Source organism: Helianthus annuus, chromosome 3 (genome assembly GCF_002127325.2).
Source record: "Helianthus annuus cultivar XRQ/B chromosome 3, HanXRQr2.0-SUNRISE, whole genome shotgun sequence".
Lineage (NCBI taxonomy): Eukaryota > Viridiplantae > Streptophyta > Magnoliopsida > Asterales > Asteraceae > Helianthus > Helianthus annuus.
The window spans coordinates 173,063,897-173,080,808 of record NC_035435.2 but is presented as its reverse complement, the minus strand read 5'-3'; the positions used below and the strand labels follow the sequence as shown (position 1 = coordinate 173,080,808).

Below are 16,912 nucleotides of genomic sequence, written 5' to 3'. Positions count from 1 at the left end.
GGGGACACTGTTCACCCGTTATAATTTTTTAATATATTTTGAAAGTGGTTGTGAGTGGAAGTGATAGAAAAATGTAATGATAATATTATTTAATTGAAAGGAGAGAGAAAAAATATTTGTTTTTAGTGGAAATATATTGATATAGGAGTTGTTTTTTAGCGGAATGTATGTATAATTTGATGGATTGGATGTGAATGCTCTAAATCCCTAAATTTATATTCAAGCACAAAATTCAAACGCCTCATCTAACTCACTGCTAAAAGGGAAAACCGTAAATTTGTATAATTTGTATAAAATGCATAACCATGATTTGGTAATTGTAAGCTACCCGAGTATCTGTTGTGCATTGCATAAAATAAATGGCAAACACCATGACAAGGCTGGGTTTAACAAGAAATGAAAATAAGTTATCGAAATTGGAAATCATAAAAATGAATACATGTACCTCGAGTACGATATTGTTTGGCCGGTATCGGTTAGGTTTGGTACGGTATCGATTCATTGGAATCGAAACTGAAACCATATAATTTAATATTGTTACTGGTACCGATATTGTTCGGGTGGTATCGGTCAGTTCCTTAGGATAGCAATACTTGTGTTGGAATTTCTACCAAAAAAACACTTTCCTAAAAAAAAATAAAACAAGTTTTAGAAAAAAAAAAAATTTATAGTAAAGTGAATACAAAACATTTTAGAAAAACTACAATAAAAGATTACAAAATGAAAAAAAGAAAAAAAAGGTTTATACATAAATGAGCCAATTAAAAGCTTTCCTTCAACTTCACATGGATCACCATCCTATGGTCCATTGTTCACCTAATAATCAATCTAACGGTTAGAATGTAGGGATCACCACTTAAGTTACTTCAACTTCACATTTTTTTGCCAGCCAAAATACTTCATTCTAACAAAACAAACAGCTCCATGGATCACCTTCAACTTCACAAACCTACCCTCTCCCTCTCGATCTCCTTGCCGGCAACCACATCGGCCGACTGTCGGCCGACATGTCGGCCCCGTTCACCGGTAAACACCCCTTTCTCTCTTGTGTACTGCAACACTCGCACACCCCCGCTCCCCTAGTGACTTCCTACAACTCCGACAACGGAAACAGCCGGCCACCACCATCTGTTGGTGGCGTACGGCGGCGAAAACACATATTAGACAGAGGAGAGAGACGAAGAAGAGAGAGAGACGAGACATAGATGGCGAGAGACAGCGGCGCCGCCATCAGCGAGTCTTTAGCGAGTCTTATTATCCTTATATATGGATATATTAATTTCATGTCAAAAAGATCCCCCTCCCCCCTTTTTATTTGTATATTGGGTCTTTAGCGAGTCTTATTATCCTTATCTTTGTTTATATTTTGGGTCGGAACAAATTACTATAATTCGTCCCCGACGACGGGTTAGTCGACATTTTTTACAAATTTTAAGAACACAAGCTCTTATATTTTCATATTTTTCACTTCTTACTTTAATTGTATATCCATTTCTTGGAAGAAAATAAGTTTATTTAATTCTTTTTTTTTTGTTTTGAATCGTATTCTTGCGAACCCGGAACATGTCATTGGTTAAGAAGCGATTTAATAATTAAACCTTCATGAATCCATTTTTGTTCTTTCATTCTAGGTAAAACCTCCTTAAAGTATCAACTACTCGAGGAAAAACCCTATTAGACAACCCACCTCTTCTCTTTTCTCTTTCACAAAAAAAGTTTCCTACTTAATTCAGATATTAGAAATATTTTCTACTTATACAAAAACCAAATGGGGGAATAGTGCCAGGCAGCTGCCTGGCACTCCCCCATTGGACCAACACGTTTATTGTTTTATATTCATTTTAAAACTACGTTTTTGCCTTCAGCTCAAAATAAAATTACACTTTTTGTCCCCATATCAAAATTACGATCTTGCCCTCAATTCAAAATTACGACTTTGCCTGGCACTCTCACATTGGACCAACCAGTTTATTATTTTATATCCATTCTAAAATCACGTTTTTTGTCCCTCTTCAAAATTACGGTTTTGCCCCCAGCTCAAAATAAAATTACGCTTTTGTTCCCAGCTCAAAATTACGATTTTTCCCTCCATTCAAAATGAGATTGTGGTTTTGCCCTCAGCTCAGAATTAACTTTTCGCCCCCAGTTCAAAATAAAATTTTGTTTTTGCCCCCACCTAAGATTTTGCCCTCTGTTAAAAAATGTGATTTTTCCCAGTTTAAAAATTGTGATTTCGCCCTCAATTCAAAATCACGTTTTTTCCTCAGTTCAAAATAAAATTATGTTTTTGCCCCCAATTCAAAATTATGATTTTGCCCTCGGTTCAAAATAAAATTGTGCTTTTGCCTCAAGCTTAAAATTATGATTGTGCCCTAGTTCAAATTTATTAGGTTGTTACCCCAAGTTAAAAATTATGAATTTGCCCCTGTGAAAATTTACAATTTTGCCCCAGGTTCAAATTTACAGTACTGCAATTACTTTAGCTTTTGTCAAATTACGATTTTACCCCGGTCAAAAAATACAACTTTCCCTCAGTTAAAAATTACAATATTGTTTGGTTTTTTAATCAAAACTATAAAAGTGTTTTGTTTTAATTGGTTGACTCAATTTAATTGTTTTTCGTGTCAATAAGCTGACTAACACTCGCTCATTATTCGGCCATCGCCCCACAACACGGGCGGGGCATCAACTAGTTACTATATATAACACAAAATTTCTCTGCCTATTCTTTCTAGTCAAGTCTCTTGGTATGTCATTATACCTTGAGGTAGAAAAACTTGCAACTCCCATTCCTCCTAATATTCTAGAAATTATTTGATAGTTAGAATAGATTAGTAGACACTAAAAATTGAGCTACTCACAAGTCTTTATTAGTGTCTTCACATTTTCACACCTCACTTAATTTTACATTTATGTAAACATAAAATTTGGTTTAATAAATTGTGAGAGCAATATTAGAAATATATTTATACAGAAATAAAGCAGCCGTCAGATAATTTGTGACACCTATACTGCTTTCACATACACTTCTACAAGTCGTATACGACTATACGTGAGCCTTTTATGAATATATCCTATCAAAGTTAAGTGTTTGAGTAAATTACTTTTTTTAGTTACTATATTTAGTGGTTTTAACCACTTAAGGTCAAAATTAAAAAAGTTTAACGCTCTGAATCGCTAGCCACTCATTTTATAACGTTTTGAGTCCCTGTATTTTAGTGGTTTTAACTACTTGAGCCCAAAATCAAAAGTACAAGTGTTAAAAATTGGAAACGTTATACAATGAACGGTTAGCGACTCGGAGCACTAAGCTTTTTGATATTTAATTCAAGTGGTTAAAACCACTAAAATACAAGTACTCAAAAGGTAATTTACTCTAAGTGTTTTTAACGGAAAAAACAAAAAGCATAATAATTAATAATGCTTTTAATTCTGTCCATGCCCTCTCTCGCACTACAATAACGGGGCACCTTTAGCGGCAACAGTTGTCACCGGTATTGACTACTTTTGTCACCGCTATTGACTATTAGCGGCGACATGTCGTCGATCGGCCCACTATTAAATTTTAATTTCCATCGTGCACATCTCAAAAAAAATCCACAAAACCCTCCCATTTGAGGAAAAATCCAAAACAAAGAGGATCAACTCATGAAAGGAACGATTAATGGGTCTACAACCACGCGTTAGTAAAAAATATCTACACAGACCCGTGCAACCAAAACGCCTAGTTGCAGATGGTCTAAGGCGTAATTATTGACCATAATTTGTTTACATATGCTTTAGGGACATTATATCAACGGATATTAATCCATCAATAATAATATGGCTGGCATTTTGTCCCTTACTTCTTTTCTACAAGTGCATGCATAAGGTGCATATCATTTCTCTTCAAAAGATAAAAGAAAATGGCCCTCCAACATGACTATGAACGGAAGGCAGAGCTCAAGGCGTTCGACGAAACCAAAACCGGCGTCAAAGGCCTTGTCGACTCTGGAGTAACCGAGGTCCCTCCAATATTCCTTCTACCCACACCCGAAAATCTCAACTCCGAGCATCCAGACCTGACTCTTCCCACCATCGACCTCCAAGGAATCAACGACTCTTCGATAAGGCGAAAGGAGGTGGTCGAGCAAGTGAAGGATGCGTCGGAGAAGTGGGGATTCTTTCAGATAGTGAATCATGGAATCCCCATAAGTGTTTTGGAGGAGATAATAAAAGGGATGAAGGATTTTCATGAGCAAGAAACTGAGATGAAGAAGAAGTGGTACACAAGAGAGGTGAGTGGGAAGACTAGAGTGGTGTACAATAGCAACTTTGATTTGTACACTGGACCCGTGACTAACTGGCGAGACACTGTCTACGTCAACATGGTTCCTAACCCACCCAAACCACATGAGTTGCCACCACCATGCAGGTTTGGTTTGGTTTTACTTTTCTAAATCCATTCAATAATCTTCTTTAGTGAATGAATGTACATAAGAATGCTAATAAAAGTGATGAAACTCAAAGTTTAATATTGAGTTTAATAATCTTCATATTAGAGTTAAACGTCATTTTAGTCCATGTGGTTTGGGTCACTTTTTCAGTTTAGTTTAAAGGTTTCATTTTCCGCATGTGGGTCCAAAAAGGTTTAATCGTTGCCATTTTAGTCCACTAGGTTAACTTCATCCATTTTTCTGTTAACGAGAAGAGCAATTCGGTAATTTTATATGTAATTCTGTTAACTAAAAGGGCAATTCGGCCGTGTAAAATGACCAAATTGCCCTTCTAGTTAACAGAAAAAATGGATGAAGTTAACTCAGTAGACTAAAATGGCAATGGTGAAACCTTTTTGGACCCACAGACAAAAAATGAAACCTTTGGACTAAACTCGCAAAATGGCCAAAATGACATTTAACTCTTGAGTGTTTATTGGGATATTGTTGTAGGGATATTTTGTTGGATTATTCGGAACTAATGATGAAACTCGGGGTTTGTTTATTCGAGTTAATGTCTGAAGCTCTTGGGCTCGAATGTAATCACCTTTTGGATATGGGATGTGCTGATGGGCTTGCTGTTCAAGGCCATTACTATCCTTGTTGCCCACAACCTGAATTAACAATAGGCTCCCCGTGCCACACCGACAATGATTTCATCACGATTCTTCTACAAGATCATATTGGTGGTCTCAAGGTCTTATATCAGAATCAGTGGACTAATGTTCCTCCTACACCCGGGGCTCTTATAGTGAACGTCGGAGACTTTCTACAGGTCTCTCTCTCTCTAATGTCGTTTTGTGGTTTGTTATGATTGTCATAAACTTTTAATGGGAGTCACTACTAGAAAATCTGAAACTTCTTACACCAGTTTTCTCGTAGGAAATGTGTCATAAAACTGGCTTTGAAATTGCGATTTCATCTTAGAAGTTGTATATTGTATTGAAAAGGGCACACATGCATGTATTTTTCAGCTGATTACAAATGACAAGTTTGTGAGTTCGCAACACAAAGTGGTAGCAAACAAGGCTGGGCCAAGAGTATCGGTGGCATCGTTCTTTACCACGGGTGCGATTGAGACATTGAAGGTGTATGAACCCATTGTTGAGTTGCTTTCAGAAGATAATCCGGCTAAGTATAGAAGCACAACACTGAAAGAATATGTAAATTATTATAGGGCAAAGGGACTTGATGGCATTTCTTCCCTTTTGCATTTCAAGATCTAACTCGTGCAAAAGTCAATTTATTATGAGTCTTCATTGTTAGTTAAAGCTATTTTTATGTTCGTCGTATGGTGATGTAATCTCTATCAGTATATTTTATCAGTTTGGTGTGATCTTTAAGAAGAATAGGTACTATTGTTTGGTTTATATATGTTGGAAAATTAGTTTAAAAATGATTTTCCAATTAACTCTATAGATAAAAGGGAAGACAGAAGTTTTCACAAGAATATACATATAATTTTCAAATGTTTAGTTAAGTTCTTAGACAGACTACAATCTCGTTTAAATCTTGACCCAATAATGATTTATACCGTTAAAATTCTCTCGGTTCAGGTGATCTTTTTGACATCATTTGTAATCGATTGCTAACAAAAGAAGATTACGATTATAGGTTGGACCCTTGTAAATCATAAACTCGTTCACCAATCAACGCAAACCTAGAGACGTTATTACCGTAATTCTACTATTATAGATATACATGACTTTCATAAAAATGGGTGGAGCAAGAAGGGGGTCAAGAGGGTCCACTGACCCCCGGACCATGGACATTTTTCGGATTCAAAGTAAAATTTCTCAATTCAGGTGCGAGTTATTTAACTCGACGTAATATTCCTCGAAATGTTTGCCCATTAATTGACTAGACATAATATTTCTCGCTATGTGTGCCAATTACTTGACAAGACGTAATATTCTATGAAAACTTGCTATTTAAACAGATATAATTTCTTCATATGTCATTCAATTCGCTACATATCTATTCAGTTTTCTTTATATTCAAGTTGTCTTAGTTAGTAATGTCTTTTTGGGACGACAACTTTTTTTTCGTGGTGAATCTACTAGCGAGTCGTATTAGAGGATTGGGACATTTGATTTAAATCGGGGACCATTTGATACCAATCAAGGGACTAGGATGACTGGTTTAGATTAGAGTTCTTAGGCCGTGAATATCATGAGTTTGGCTTTATTGAACCCAAGATAGACATGGTGTATGTCGGTAAAAACCCTGGCGTGGGGCCTAGTGTGTTTGAAACCGGCCAGGTACAACATTTTCACACGTATATGTCATAAGCTTAATAGAAGTGTAGTCCATCCACAACGTTGTTTTCAAAGATTCATCACCTTAGAAAATTTTATGAACTGGTAGTTTCAGTAGGATGTGACAACGGATACATCATGGTCACCCAACGATTGAAGTCAGATATCGGCGACACGACGAACAGGATATTGCTTAGATGTGATCGTGGCGACGAACACAAGACGAACCAGTACAAATTACCACTCATTCAGATTATTGGTGTGACGTCAACATACTTCTGGTTTTGTATTGCCCATACATTATTGAACAGAAAGTTTATAACCAATAAACGGAAGGACACCTTTCAGGAATCATATAACTTCACCTATTTTTAAAGCAAGATTAAAAAAAAAGGAAAAGAAGAAAAAAAAAACATTTGACTTTGGCTATTGGATATATTTTCTATGGAGCCTCTAATACATCACTAATAGTTGCGATTATATATATTGTCCGTTGTCATACTTATTTTAATTTTTAACTAACTTTGTTTTAATAGTTTCCACTTCAAGCTATTTGTCTTCCACAAGACAAAGAAAATGGCCCTCAGTGGTACCTCTACATCAATCCAACCGGCCTATGACCGGAAAGCGGAGCTCCAGGCGTTCGACGAAACCAAAACCGGCGTTAAAGGACTTGTTGATTCTGGAGTAACCGAGGTCCCACGAATATTCCATCTACCTTCACCTGAAGACCTCAACTCCCAACAACCAAAGCTAACACTTCCAACCATCGACCTCCAAGGAATCAACGAAGATCCCATACGTCGAAAGGAGGTGATCGAGCAAGTGAAGGATGCATTGGAGAGCTGGGGATTCTTCCAGCTGGTGAATCACGGAATCCCGAATAATGTTTTGGAGGAGATGATAAAGGGAGTGATGGATTTTTATGAGCAAGAGAGTAAGGTGAAGAAGCAGTGGTACACAAGGGATATGAGTGGGAAGACCAGGGTGATCTACAATAGCAACTTTGACTTGTATGCTGCACCGGTGACTAACTGGCGAGACACCTTCTACTGCACCATGGTTCCTAACCCTCCCGAACCACACGAGTTGCCTCCACCATGCAGGTTATATTTTTAACATTTTAATCCACTCAATTAGTATCATTTGTGATTATTTAGCAATTAGTTTTTTAATAACATTGAAAATGTTTTTGGACTAGAAATTATCATAAAAGAAAATGTTTTACAAATTCTTCACTTATAGAAAATTAGAAACCCGAGTATTAACATTTTCAAAGATTAAACCCGAGTACTGCTTTGTTGTTAAAATCTTTATCATTTCTTGTCTTCCATATGCACCTTGTAGTTAGAAATATCGTCGAATGGATTTTTTATTGACACTTGGTGGAAGTAGTTTTTCCACGAGCTCACTAACAATTGTTTTATTGACACTTGGGATTAATTAGTACTAATTAGTGGGTTGGGTTGGTGAGATAGTCCAAAATGGTGGGTCAAGGGATAATGTCTAGTTCACTTGATAAATTTAAGTGTAAGAATTCTTTTATTGGATAAGATCAATTAGATCAAGATCTTGAATTTTATTAATGATTAGCTGTTTGGCAACTTTTGAATAGTTAAGTGTTGAACGACTAAAAGGTCTGAACCATTAACTATTAAGAGCCAGTATAATATTTAACTGTTTAGAGGCAAATGTCTGACCAATTCAGATTAGAGGTCTTAAGTTAAACTCTTAACCATTCAGACTTAGTATAATGCTTAACCATTTAGAGGCAAATGTCTGAACCATCCAGACATTTGCTCGCGAAACAAACAGTCTGAACCATTAAGTGTTGAACCAGTAAAAGATCTGAGAGTCTCATTAAGAGTTAAACAAACAGCCCCTGAATTGAATAAGTTTATTGTCCGTAAACTAACAATTTCACCATCGTATTATTTTATTGGAAAATGGAAAAGATTTTATTCGACATTTAAATTAGGATAAAATTTAATATTAATTTATTATTTCTTTTAACTAATGTAAAATGAGTAGGAGAGAAAGATGAAAAAATTAAAAAAAAAAAATACCTTCAATGAATGACATGTGACCCAGACTTATTTCTTATATTATATAATAATATAGATATAGATATAAATAGATATAGATTAATATGATAATAAAAAACAAAATAATACATAGTTTTGAAAAAAAAAAAAAAAAAAAAAAAAAAAAAAAAAAAAAAAAGATGCAACAAGGTGCACTTAAGATCACCCTTCACTAAATAAAAGTCATAAAAATCCGAAATCTTTTTACCATTTTTTTTGTGTGTTATCTAAAGGTGTAAAGTTAAATAGAAAGTATAATTATTGTATATATTGTGTTTGATTGGGATATTTCACAGTGATATTTTGCTAAAGTACTCAAAACAAGTGATGAAACTCGGTGTTTCTTTGTTCGAGTTAATAGCCGAGGCGTTTGGGCTCAAACCCATTCACCTTTTGGACATGGGATGCGCGGATGGGCTTGCGGTTCTTGGTCATTACTATCCTTCTTGCCCACAACGATAGGCACCCCAGACCACACCGACAACAGTTTCATCACGATTATTCTGCAAGATCATATTGGTGGCCTCAAGATCTTTTACCAAAATCAATGGACTCAAGTTCCTCCTATACCAGGAGCTGTTGTAGTGAACGCTGGAGATTTTTTACAGGTACCCCGTCCTTCCTCTCGCCCTCTCTATCATTTCAATGTTGTTTGCTACATTATACTATAGTCCTTACATTTTCTAGGTTGTCAACCTTGCTACCGTCTCCATAAAGGTTTTTAGCGGTGTGCATCAAACCGAAATAACGAACACGAAACCAAAATAACCAACATAAGCGAACTTGTAACCATCAATTTCCATCCTATAAATAAGCAACGACAATCTCAATGATGGCAACTTCAAGGATTGGTTCCAAGAGATGTCAAACTTCTTATTCGCAAAAAACAAAATCGGTTTTGTTGATGGAACCATTGGCAAACCTGATAAGGAGAATCCAAAATACATGCAGTGGATGCGGTGCGACGCGATGATAAAAGGATGGCTTACCACGGCCATGGAGAAGGAAATCAGAGGGAGTGTTAAGTATGCTAACACCGCCAAAGAAATCTGGGATGACCTTCAAGAAAGGTTTGGAAAGGAAAGCGCCCCAAGGACCTACGAGATAAAACAAGCAATCACGGCCACACGACAAGATGGTGCGTCTGTCTCAGCATATTACACGAGGTTACGGGGTCTGTGGGACGAAATCGACTCAGTCCTCCCGAGCCCTCGCTGTGAATGTGCTGGATGTAAATGCGACATCGGAAAAAAATTGGTGGTTTTAAAGGATAAGGAACGACTCTACGAGTTTCTTATGGGGTTGGATTCGGATTTCTCGGTGATGAGAACGCAGATCTTAGCCATGAGTCCCACCCCGTCGCTGGGAACAGCCTATCACCTTGTCGCAGATGATGAACAGCAGAGAACCATAGCAGCCGGCAAGAAGAATACGGTGGGTGGCGAGGCAGCCGCGTTCCAGACGGCCCAATCCACAAACAGAAGTGGGCCGGCCCAGAAGAAAAGCACATGGCAGAGAGTTGATAAACCAGGATCGAATGAAAAACCCGCCCACTGTACTTTTTGCGGCAAAGACGGACATGTTCAAGATGGATGTTTCAAGAAAATTGGCTACCCTGACTGGTGGCCGGGCAAAAGGAAAGAAGTTACAAAGCCAAAGGCTGCAGTGGCGGAGGTGTCCAGTCAGATTCCGGGCCTTACTAACGAACAGTATGAGATGGTGTTAAAGTTATTTGGAAGGCAAAAGGAGCAGAAACAGGGAAACACTCAACCAATAGCAAATATGGCAGATAATTTCAATGAGGAAGGTGACTGGATCGTAGATACCGGGGCTACCGAGTACATGACCCACATACGGGAGGCACTCGAGAATCTCTCAATCCACGAGAACGAGGTCCCGGTCACCATCCCCAACGGGGACTATGTACCCGTAAAGGGCAGAGGAGAACTCTCCTTAAAGGGAGGGATTCGAATCAAAAATGTCCTTTTCATACCAAATTTCAAATGCAATTTATTATCTGTGAGTCGTTTAACTAAAGACCTGCATTGTGCCATCACCTTTTTCCCCGATTTCTTTGTCATACAGGACTTGAGCACGAGGAACTGGATTGGAACGGGTAAGTGCAGAGATGGTCTATACAGGATGGGAAGCGTTCAAAGTCCGAAGGCGATGGTAGCGGTTTCAGCTAATCAGTGGCACAGAAGACTTGGGCACCCATCAAGTGTTAAGATGTCCCATATCGGTTCTCTTGTGAATTTTTCGGGTTCAAAGAATGATTTTTGTGATTCTTGTGTTAGGGCCAAAATGACTAGACTTCCTTTTCAATTAAGTTCAATAAAAACGTCTGAATGTTTTGACATGATTCACTGTGATATTTGGGGTGGTTACCTCACTTTTTCGCTTACACATGGAAATTATTTTCTTACTATCGTTGACGATTTTAGTCGAGCAGTGTGGGTATACTTAATCAAACGAAAAAGCCAAGCAAGTGATTGTTTGATAAACTTTTGCAACCTTGTCAAAACACAGTTCAAGAGGGAAGTTCGAAGGGTCCGTTGTGACAACGGTGGGGAGTTTGTTTCTAACCGAATGAAAACGTTTTATAATGAAAATGGAATTGTGCTAGAGACCACGTGCCCTCACACACCGCAGCAAAACGGTGTCGTAGAACGAAAGCACAGACACTTGTTAGAGATAGCCCGTGCTTTACGGTTTGAGGCGAGCTTACCAATCAAGTTTTGGGGGGAATGTGTGATGACGGCGGCTTACATCATAAACCGGTTACCTTCCAAGGTAATCAAGTATAAAACACCATATGAAGTCCTGTTTAAAAAGAAACCATCCTACGAGCACATGCGAACTCTAGGGTGTTTGGCCTATTACTGGAACACAGACACAAAGGGAGATAAGTTCGCTCCAAGAGGTAAACCGGGAATATTTTTGGGATATCCTTATGGCACAAAAGGGTATAAGGTTTATGATTTGGAGGAAAAGAAAATGGTTGTTAGCAGGGATGTGCGATTTGTGGAAGGTATTTTCCCTCTCTCGGATCGGGAAGGAAATCGATATCAAGGGGATGAAGAAGTCCTTGAGGAGTACCGAACTAGTCTTTGGTTCGATAATGAGGGTGGATTACGAAACAATATGTCACCCAGTGATCTTCCATTGGCTGATCATGAAGAAGAAAATCAGGTTGAAGTTGATGTAACTAATGTCGATGCTAGTGGAGAGGGGGAATCGTCAGATTTGCCATTTAATCTTGAAGGGCCGGATGAAGTGCAGTGGGCTGAAGATGAGAATAACGTGGGCCTACCTCAACAACAAGAGCAGCCCAATGTCGAGAATAGTGTTCCAAGGCCCCAAAGGGCTAGATCTCAACCGGCTCGCTTAAAGGAATTTGAGGTCAAGCTTCCGCCTTCCGTAGACCATGCACACCCGTCTTCCAACCAGGCTTCCTCTACGGTACATCCTCTTGCTCATTATCTTTCTTATGATAAATTTACTGATAATCATAAAGCTTTTCTCTCGGCCATCACGAGACACGATGAGCCGAAAAATTTTCAGCAAGCAGTGCAAGATGAAAATTGGAGAGAAGCTATGAGGAAAGAAATACAAGCCCTTGAAAAAAACGATACGTGGTCTCTTGAAACTTTACCGGAAGGTAAAAGGGCTATTGATTCAAAGTGGGTGTATAAAATAAAGTACAAGCCAAATGGGGAAGTAGAACGCTACAAGGCGAGGCTTGTGGCAAAGGGTTTCACGCAAATGGAGGGCATCGACTACCATGATACCTTTGCCCCTGTCGCAAAACTAGTAACGATAAGAACATTGCTTGCGTTAGCCGTGAAGAAGGATTGGGCAATTCACCAGCTGGACGTGAATAATGCTTTTCTCCATGGTGATTTGGAAGAAGAAGTATACATGAAGGTGCCATCGGGTTTCTCCAGACCAAATGAAACGAGAGTTTGTAAGCTTAAAAAATCTTTGTACGGTCTCAAGCAGGCTTCACGTAATTGGTACCACAAATTTACCAATGCGTTGATAGGCTTGGGATTCGTCCAATCCAAGGCCGATTACTCTCTGTTCACTTACAAGAAAGGAGTTGACTTCGTTGCGGCTTTGATCTATGTCGATGACGTTGTTATTGTTGGAAATAGCCCAAGCTTCATCAAGAGAACAAAGCAGGAACTGCACGATAAGTTTACTATCAAGGATCTTGGTTCCTTAAAATATTTCTTGGGCATCGAGGTAGCCAGGACCAAGGAGGGGCTCGTTCTTAGTCAACGAAAGTATACACTTGACATCTTGAAAGACAGTGGTCAACAGGGATGTCGTCCAAGCTCAATCCCTATGGAACAAAACTTGAAGTTAGGGTCCGGGGAAGACGAACAAAAGGTAGATGCCAACGCCTACAGAAGGCTAGTGGGTCGGCTATTGTACTTACAGGCAACTAGGCCGGATATTACCTATTCGGTGAACGTTCTCAGTCAGTTCGTTGCAGACCCAAGGCAAAATCATTTGGATGCTGCAACAAGGGTTTTAAGGTACTTGAAAAGTACTCCAGGTCAAGGCATAATTCTGCCGAAAGAAGGAGGGGATCGGTTAGTGTGCTTTTGCGATGCAGATTGGCTAGGATGCCAAGTGACGAGAAGATCAAGGACCGGGTACATGTTACTCTTGGGTGGAGCTCCCATTTCATGGAAGTCGAAAAAACAGTCAGTGGTGTCTCGATCTTCAGCGGAAGCAGAGTATAGAGCCATGGCTAATGCGGTCAGTGAGATTTTATGGGTTCGCTTCTTACTCACAGAGCTGGGAGAACCACCTCAAGGCAGTACCACTTTGTTTTGTGATAATTTAGCAGCCAAACATATTGCCAACAATCCCGTTTTCCATGAAAGGACCAAGCATGTGGAGATGGATTGCTATTTTGTTCGTGAGAGAGTTGAGTCGAAAGAGATAGAGCCAATGCACATTGATTCGAGACAACAAATCGCAGACCTGTTGACCAAGCCGTTGGGAGCACAACATTTGAAGGAATTACTTATCAAGTTGGGCATGAAAGATTTGCACGCTCCAACTTGAGGGGGAATATTGGAGATAATGAAGAACCGAAACAAAGAAGGCTTATCCATATTTTTAAATTTTAAGTTATCGGATGTTTAGCTTAGCTTATCCTTTTATGATTTGTTTTCCTTTAAATATGGATCTCCTGTAATCGTTCATTATCATGAAATAAAACACATCAGAATCAAACTAAAACCCTCTGATTATCAATTTCTATAATTCATGCTTTCTCTTGTTGTAATCTATGCATAGTGAGTTTTTCAAAAAAAGTTTTGGCATTTTTCATTTTTAGCTTGAAGGTTTTTTTGTTTTACATTTTAATCCCTTTAACTTTTTTACCTTTAACCCAAAACTTTTCATCTTTTACAATTTAACCCTAACATATTTTTTTTTCAACTTCCTAACCCCATAATTTTCAACTATCGCAAGTTTTTCGTTTAGAATTTTGTGAGTTAACACACCGCAACGTGCATGTGGGGTTCAACGTTTTTTTCGTCTGTGCTTTCCCGTTTGACAGGCCCGTCGCAACGCGTCAATTTTTCCTGTTTGATAGATTCGTAGCAACATGTGGGTCGTAAATCGATTTAGTTATTTTTTTCTACGTTTCTATGTTTCGGTCTAATTTCTTCGCATTAACACGCCACAACGAGCGTGTGTGGTTTAACGTTTTTACGACCTTTTCTGATGTTAGTGGTCGTTGGTAGTGGTGTGGTATTGGTGCTATTTGGAACGGTTTTACGAAGCTTTTTAATATATTAAGTTTTTTTTACTAATAATTTGTTTCGAGTTTACCCTATACTTTCTTTACTTAAAAAACAAATTATTTACGTGCATATTTTTATGTACGTGTCGGTATAAATTTGATTTTCTCTACGTTTTGACGTAAACTTTTTTCGAAAACGAGTTAGCTCAAATATAATACATTTTATTTAAAAAAGCCATTTACGTGCATATTTTAATGTACGTTTTGGTATAAATTAGAGTTAGTCTACGATTCAACGTAAGTTTTTTTGGGAAACGAGTCATGTCAAATATAATATGTTTTAGTACTTATATTATGGATGTTTCGGAATTTTGTTTCGAACCGAGTGGAGTCAAATTGTGGTTTCATCTTTTTCTTTTTTCAAAAGCTCTAATTAATCCCTTTTGATTTTACGTGTCAATTTTTTCTTTTATACCCGTTACATTTCCAATGTACGATTTGGATCACATACATGTGTTAGTTTTTTCTTTTATATTCGTTACGTTTTCTATGTACGAGTCGGGTCACATATAATATGTTATGATTGTACATTATAAACTCGATTTACTTTACGCTTTAATCCAATCGCAATGCTTATATAAGTTACATAGAGTTCACTTGGATACGTTGGAACGCGTGTTTTCATATGGTTAACGTATCGCATAACGTTTGGACTAATTGATTCAATGTTTATAATGTCCCGCGCCGCAACGCGCGCGGGTGTTATTCCTAGTTTATAATTAATTAACAAATAGTCTTAGGCTGAAAGTTTCAGGCCCATATTCGTAATTTTGGGCCATTTTAAGCCCAAAAATTCTAAACCGAACCCAAACAACTTTCAAATATATCCAAACACCGAATTTTCCATTTTTGGTTTGGTTTGAAACCAAAACCGTGCACACCCCTAAATTTGTCCGACAAAAGTTAAATATATTAGAAAACGAGATTTGTTCTTAATTATTAAAATTTAAAAATATGTTGTACCTAAATGAGAGCAATCAATGGAACTTTTCAGTTGATTACAAACGACAAGTTTGTGAGTTCACGACACAAAGTGGTGGCTAACAAGGTTGAGCCAAGAGTATCCGTTGCATCTTTCTTTACCACGGGTCCAGTTCAAACATCAAAAGTGTACGAACCAATCGCCGAGTTGCTTTCAAAAGATAATCCCGCCAAATACAGAGGCACAACAGTGAAAGAATATGTAGATTACTATAATGCAAAGGGACTTGATAACACTTCTGCCCTTTTGCATTTCAAGATCTAATTCGTTTGGAAGTCGATAAGGGACTCATCACTATGAATGAAAGCTATATATTATTTTCATGTTAATCATATGGTATCTGAAACACGTTTTTACTGTTTTGCGGTGATTTTCATAAGAGTTTCGATGGTAGTTATGTACAAAAAAAAAAAAAAAAAAAAAAACCAAGATTCTAATGTTATTGTATCCGGAGTATAGTTATGCACCAAAAAAAGGTCCACATAATGACAATTTGAGATGCTAAATTCACATGCAGATCATCAATGCGGATTCTAAGACTAAAGGGAGTGGGGCATCCTTTTGAGAGGGCGTCTTGCAACACGTGGCGCCACGTCAGATTAGAGGATTTTGAGCAAAAAAGGGGGAGTGGGGCAACTTTGCTGGGTAGGGCGTCTTGGGACACGTGGCACCCATTTAAAAATATAAAGTGTTATATATATAGGTGATTTGGTTAAAAAAAACAATAATTGGTCAAAGTAGGGGGGAATTCTTGATTTGTGTGAGGAGTTGGCGACGAGAAGAGGACGCCCAAAGGGGGGACGCCCCATGAGACGCCGATGGGGGGCGGTGTGCGAGGCGGCTTGGGGCGGCTTGGGTAGGGGAGACGCCCCACTCCCTTCAGTCTAAGGACCTCAAAATAAAAGAACCTGGGAACACATGTACTTCAATCCATGTCCTTAGTTTCAAGAAGGATATGATGGGCGGTACAAAAAGAGTTTTACGACGATACAAAAAGTTACATCCGACATTAAACAACCCGCGACTGGTAATACTCCCGGCGAGAACGACAAGTATTTACAAATGGCCGAAAGAACTTCGCGAGAGTGCCTACAATTTATTTGCAGCAACGTTAACCAATTGTCCGGTGATGAGTACATGTGTAGGCCGACAAGCACCGACGTAGCGAATTTATAAAAAAACCACGAGGAAAAACACCACATTCTAGGGATGCTAGGTAGCACTGATTGTACGTATCTTGTGTGGAGAGTGTGTCCCACAGCGTTACGAGGCCAAAGTATATGAGA

General features: G+C 38.4%; 1 protein-coding gene and 1 pseudogene across 2 annotated transcripts; both read left to right on the top strand.

Moving 5' to 3' along the window:
• Nucleotides 1-3,787: 3,787 nt before the first annotated feature.
• Nucleotides 3,788-5,845, top strand: LOC110930940 (1-aminocyclopropane-1-carboxylate oxidase homolog 1-like). 2 transcript variants are annotated; one of them, XM_022174330.2, is made up of 3 exons: nt 3,788-4,414; nt 4,929-5,250; nt 5,450-5,845. In XM_022174330.2, exons 1-3 carry the CDS (start codon nt 3,906-3,908, stop codon nt 5,699-5,701), a joined length of 1,083 nt encoding a protein of 360 aa, XP_022030022.1. In that variant the 5' UTR covers nt 3,788-3,905; the 3' UTR covers nt 5,702-5,845. The 2 variants fall into 2 exon arrangements, with proteins under 2 accessions (XP_022030022.1, XP_035843680.1); XM_035987787.1 differs by lacking the exon at nt 5,450-5,845 and adding an exon at nt 5,358-5,419.
• Nucleotides 5,846-7,269: 1,424 nt separating this feature from the next.
• LOC118490273 lies at nt 7,270-15,947 on the top strand (annotated as a pseudogene).
• Nucleotides 15,948-16,912: the final 965 nt, after the last annotated feature.

Coding starts and splice junctions, on each gene's coding strand:
- LOC110930940 (XM_022174330.2), top strand. CDS start 3,906: ATGGCCCTCCAACATGACTATGAACGGAAGGCAGAGCTCAAGGCGTTC. Junction 4,415..4,928: donor GAGTTGCCACCACCATGCAG/GTTTGGTTTGGT, acceptor ATATTGTTGTAG/GGATATTTTGTTGGATTATT. Junction 5,251..5,449: donor ACGTCGGAGACTTTCTACAG/GTCTCTCTCTCT, acceptor TGTATTTTTCAG/CTGATTACAAATGACAAGTT.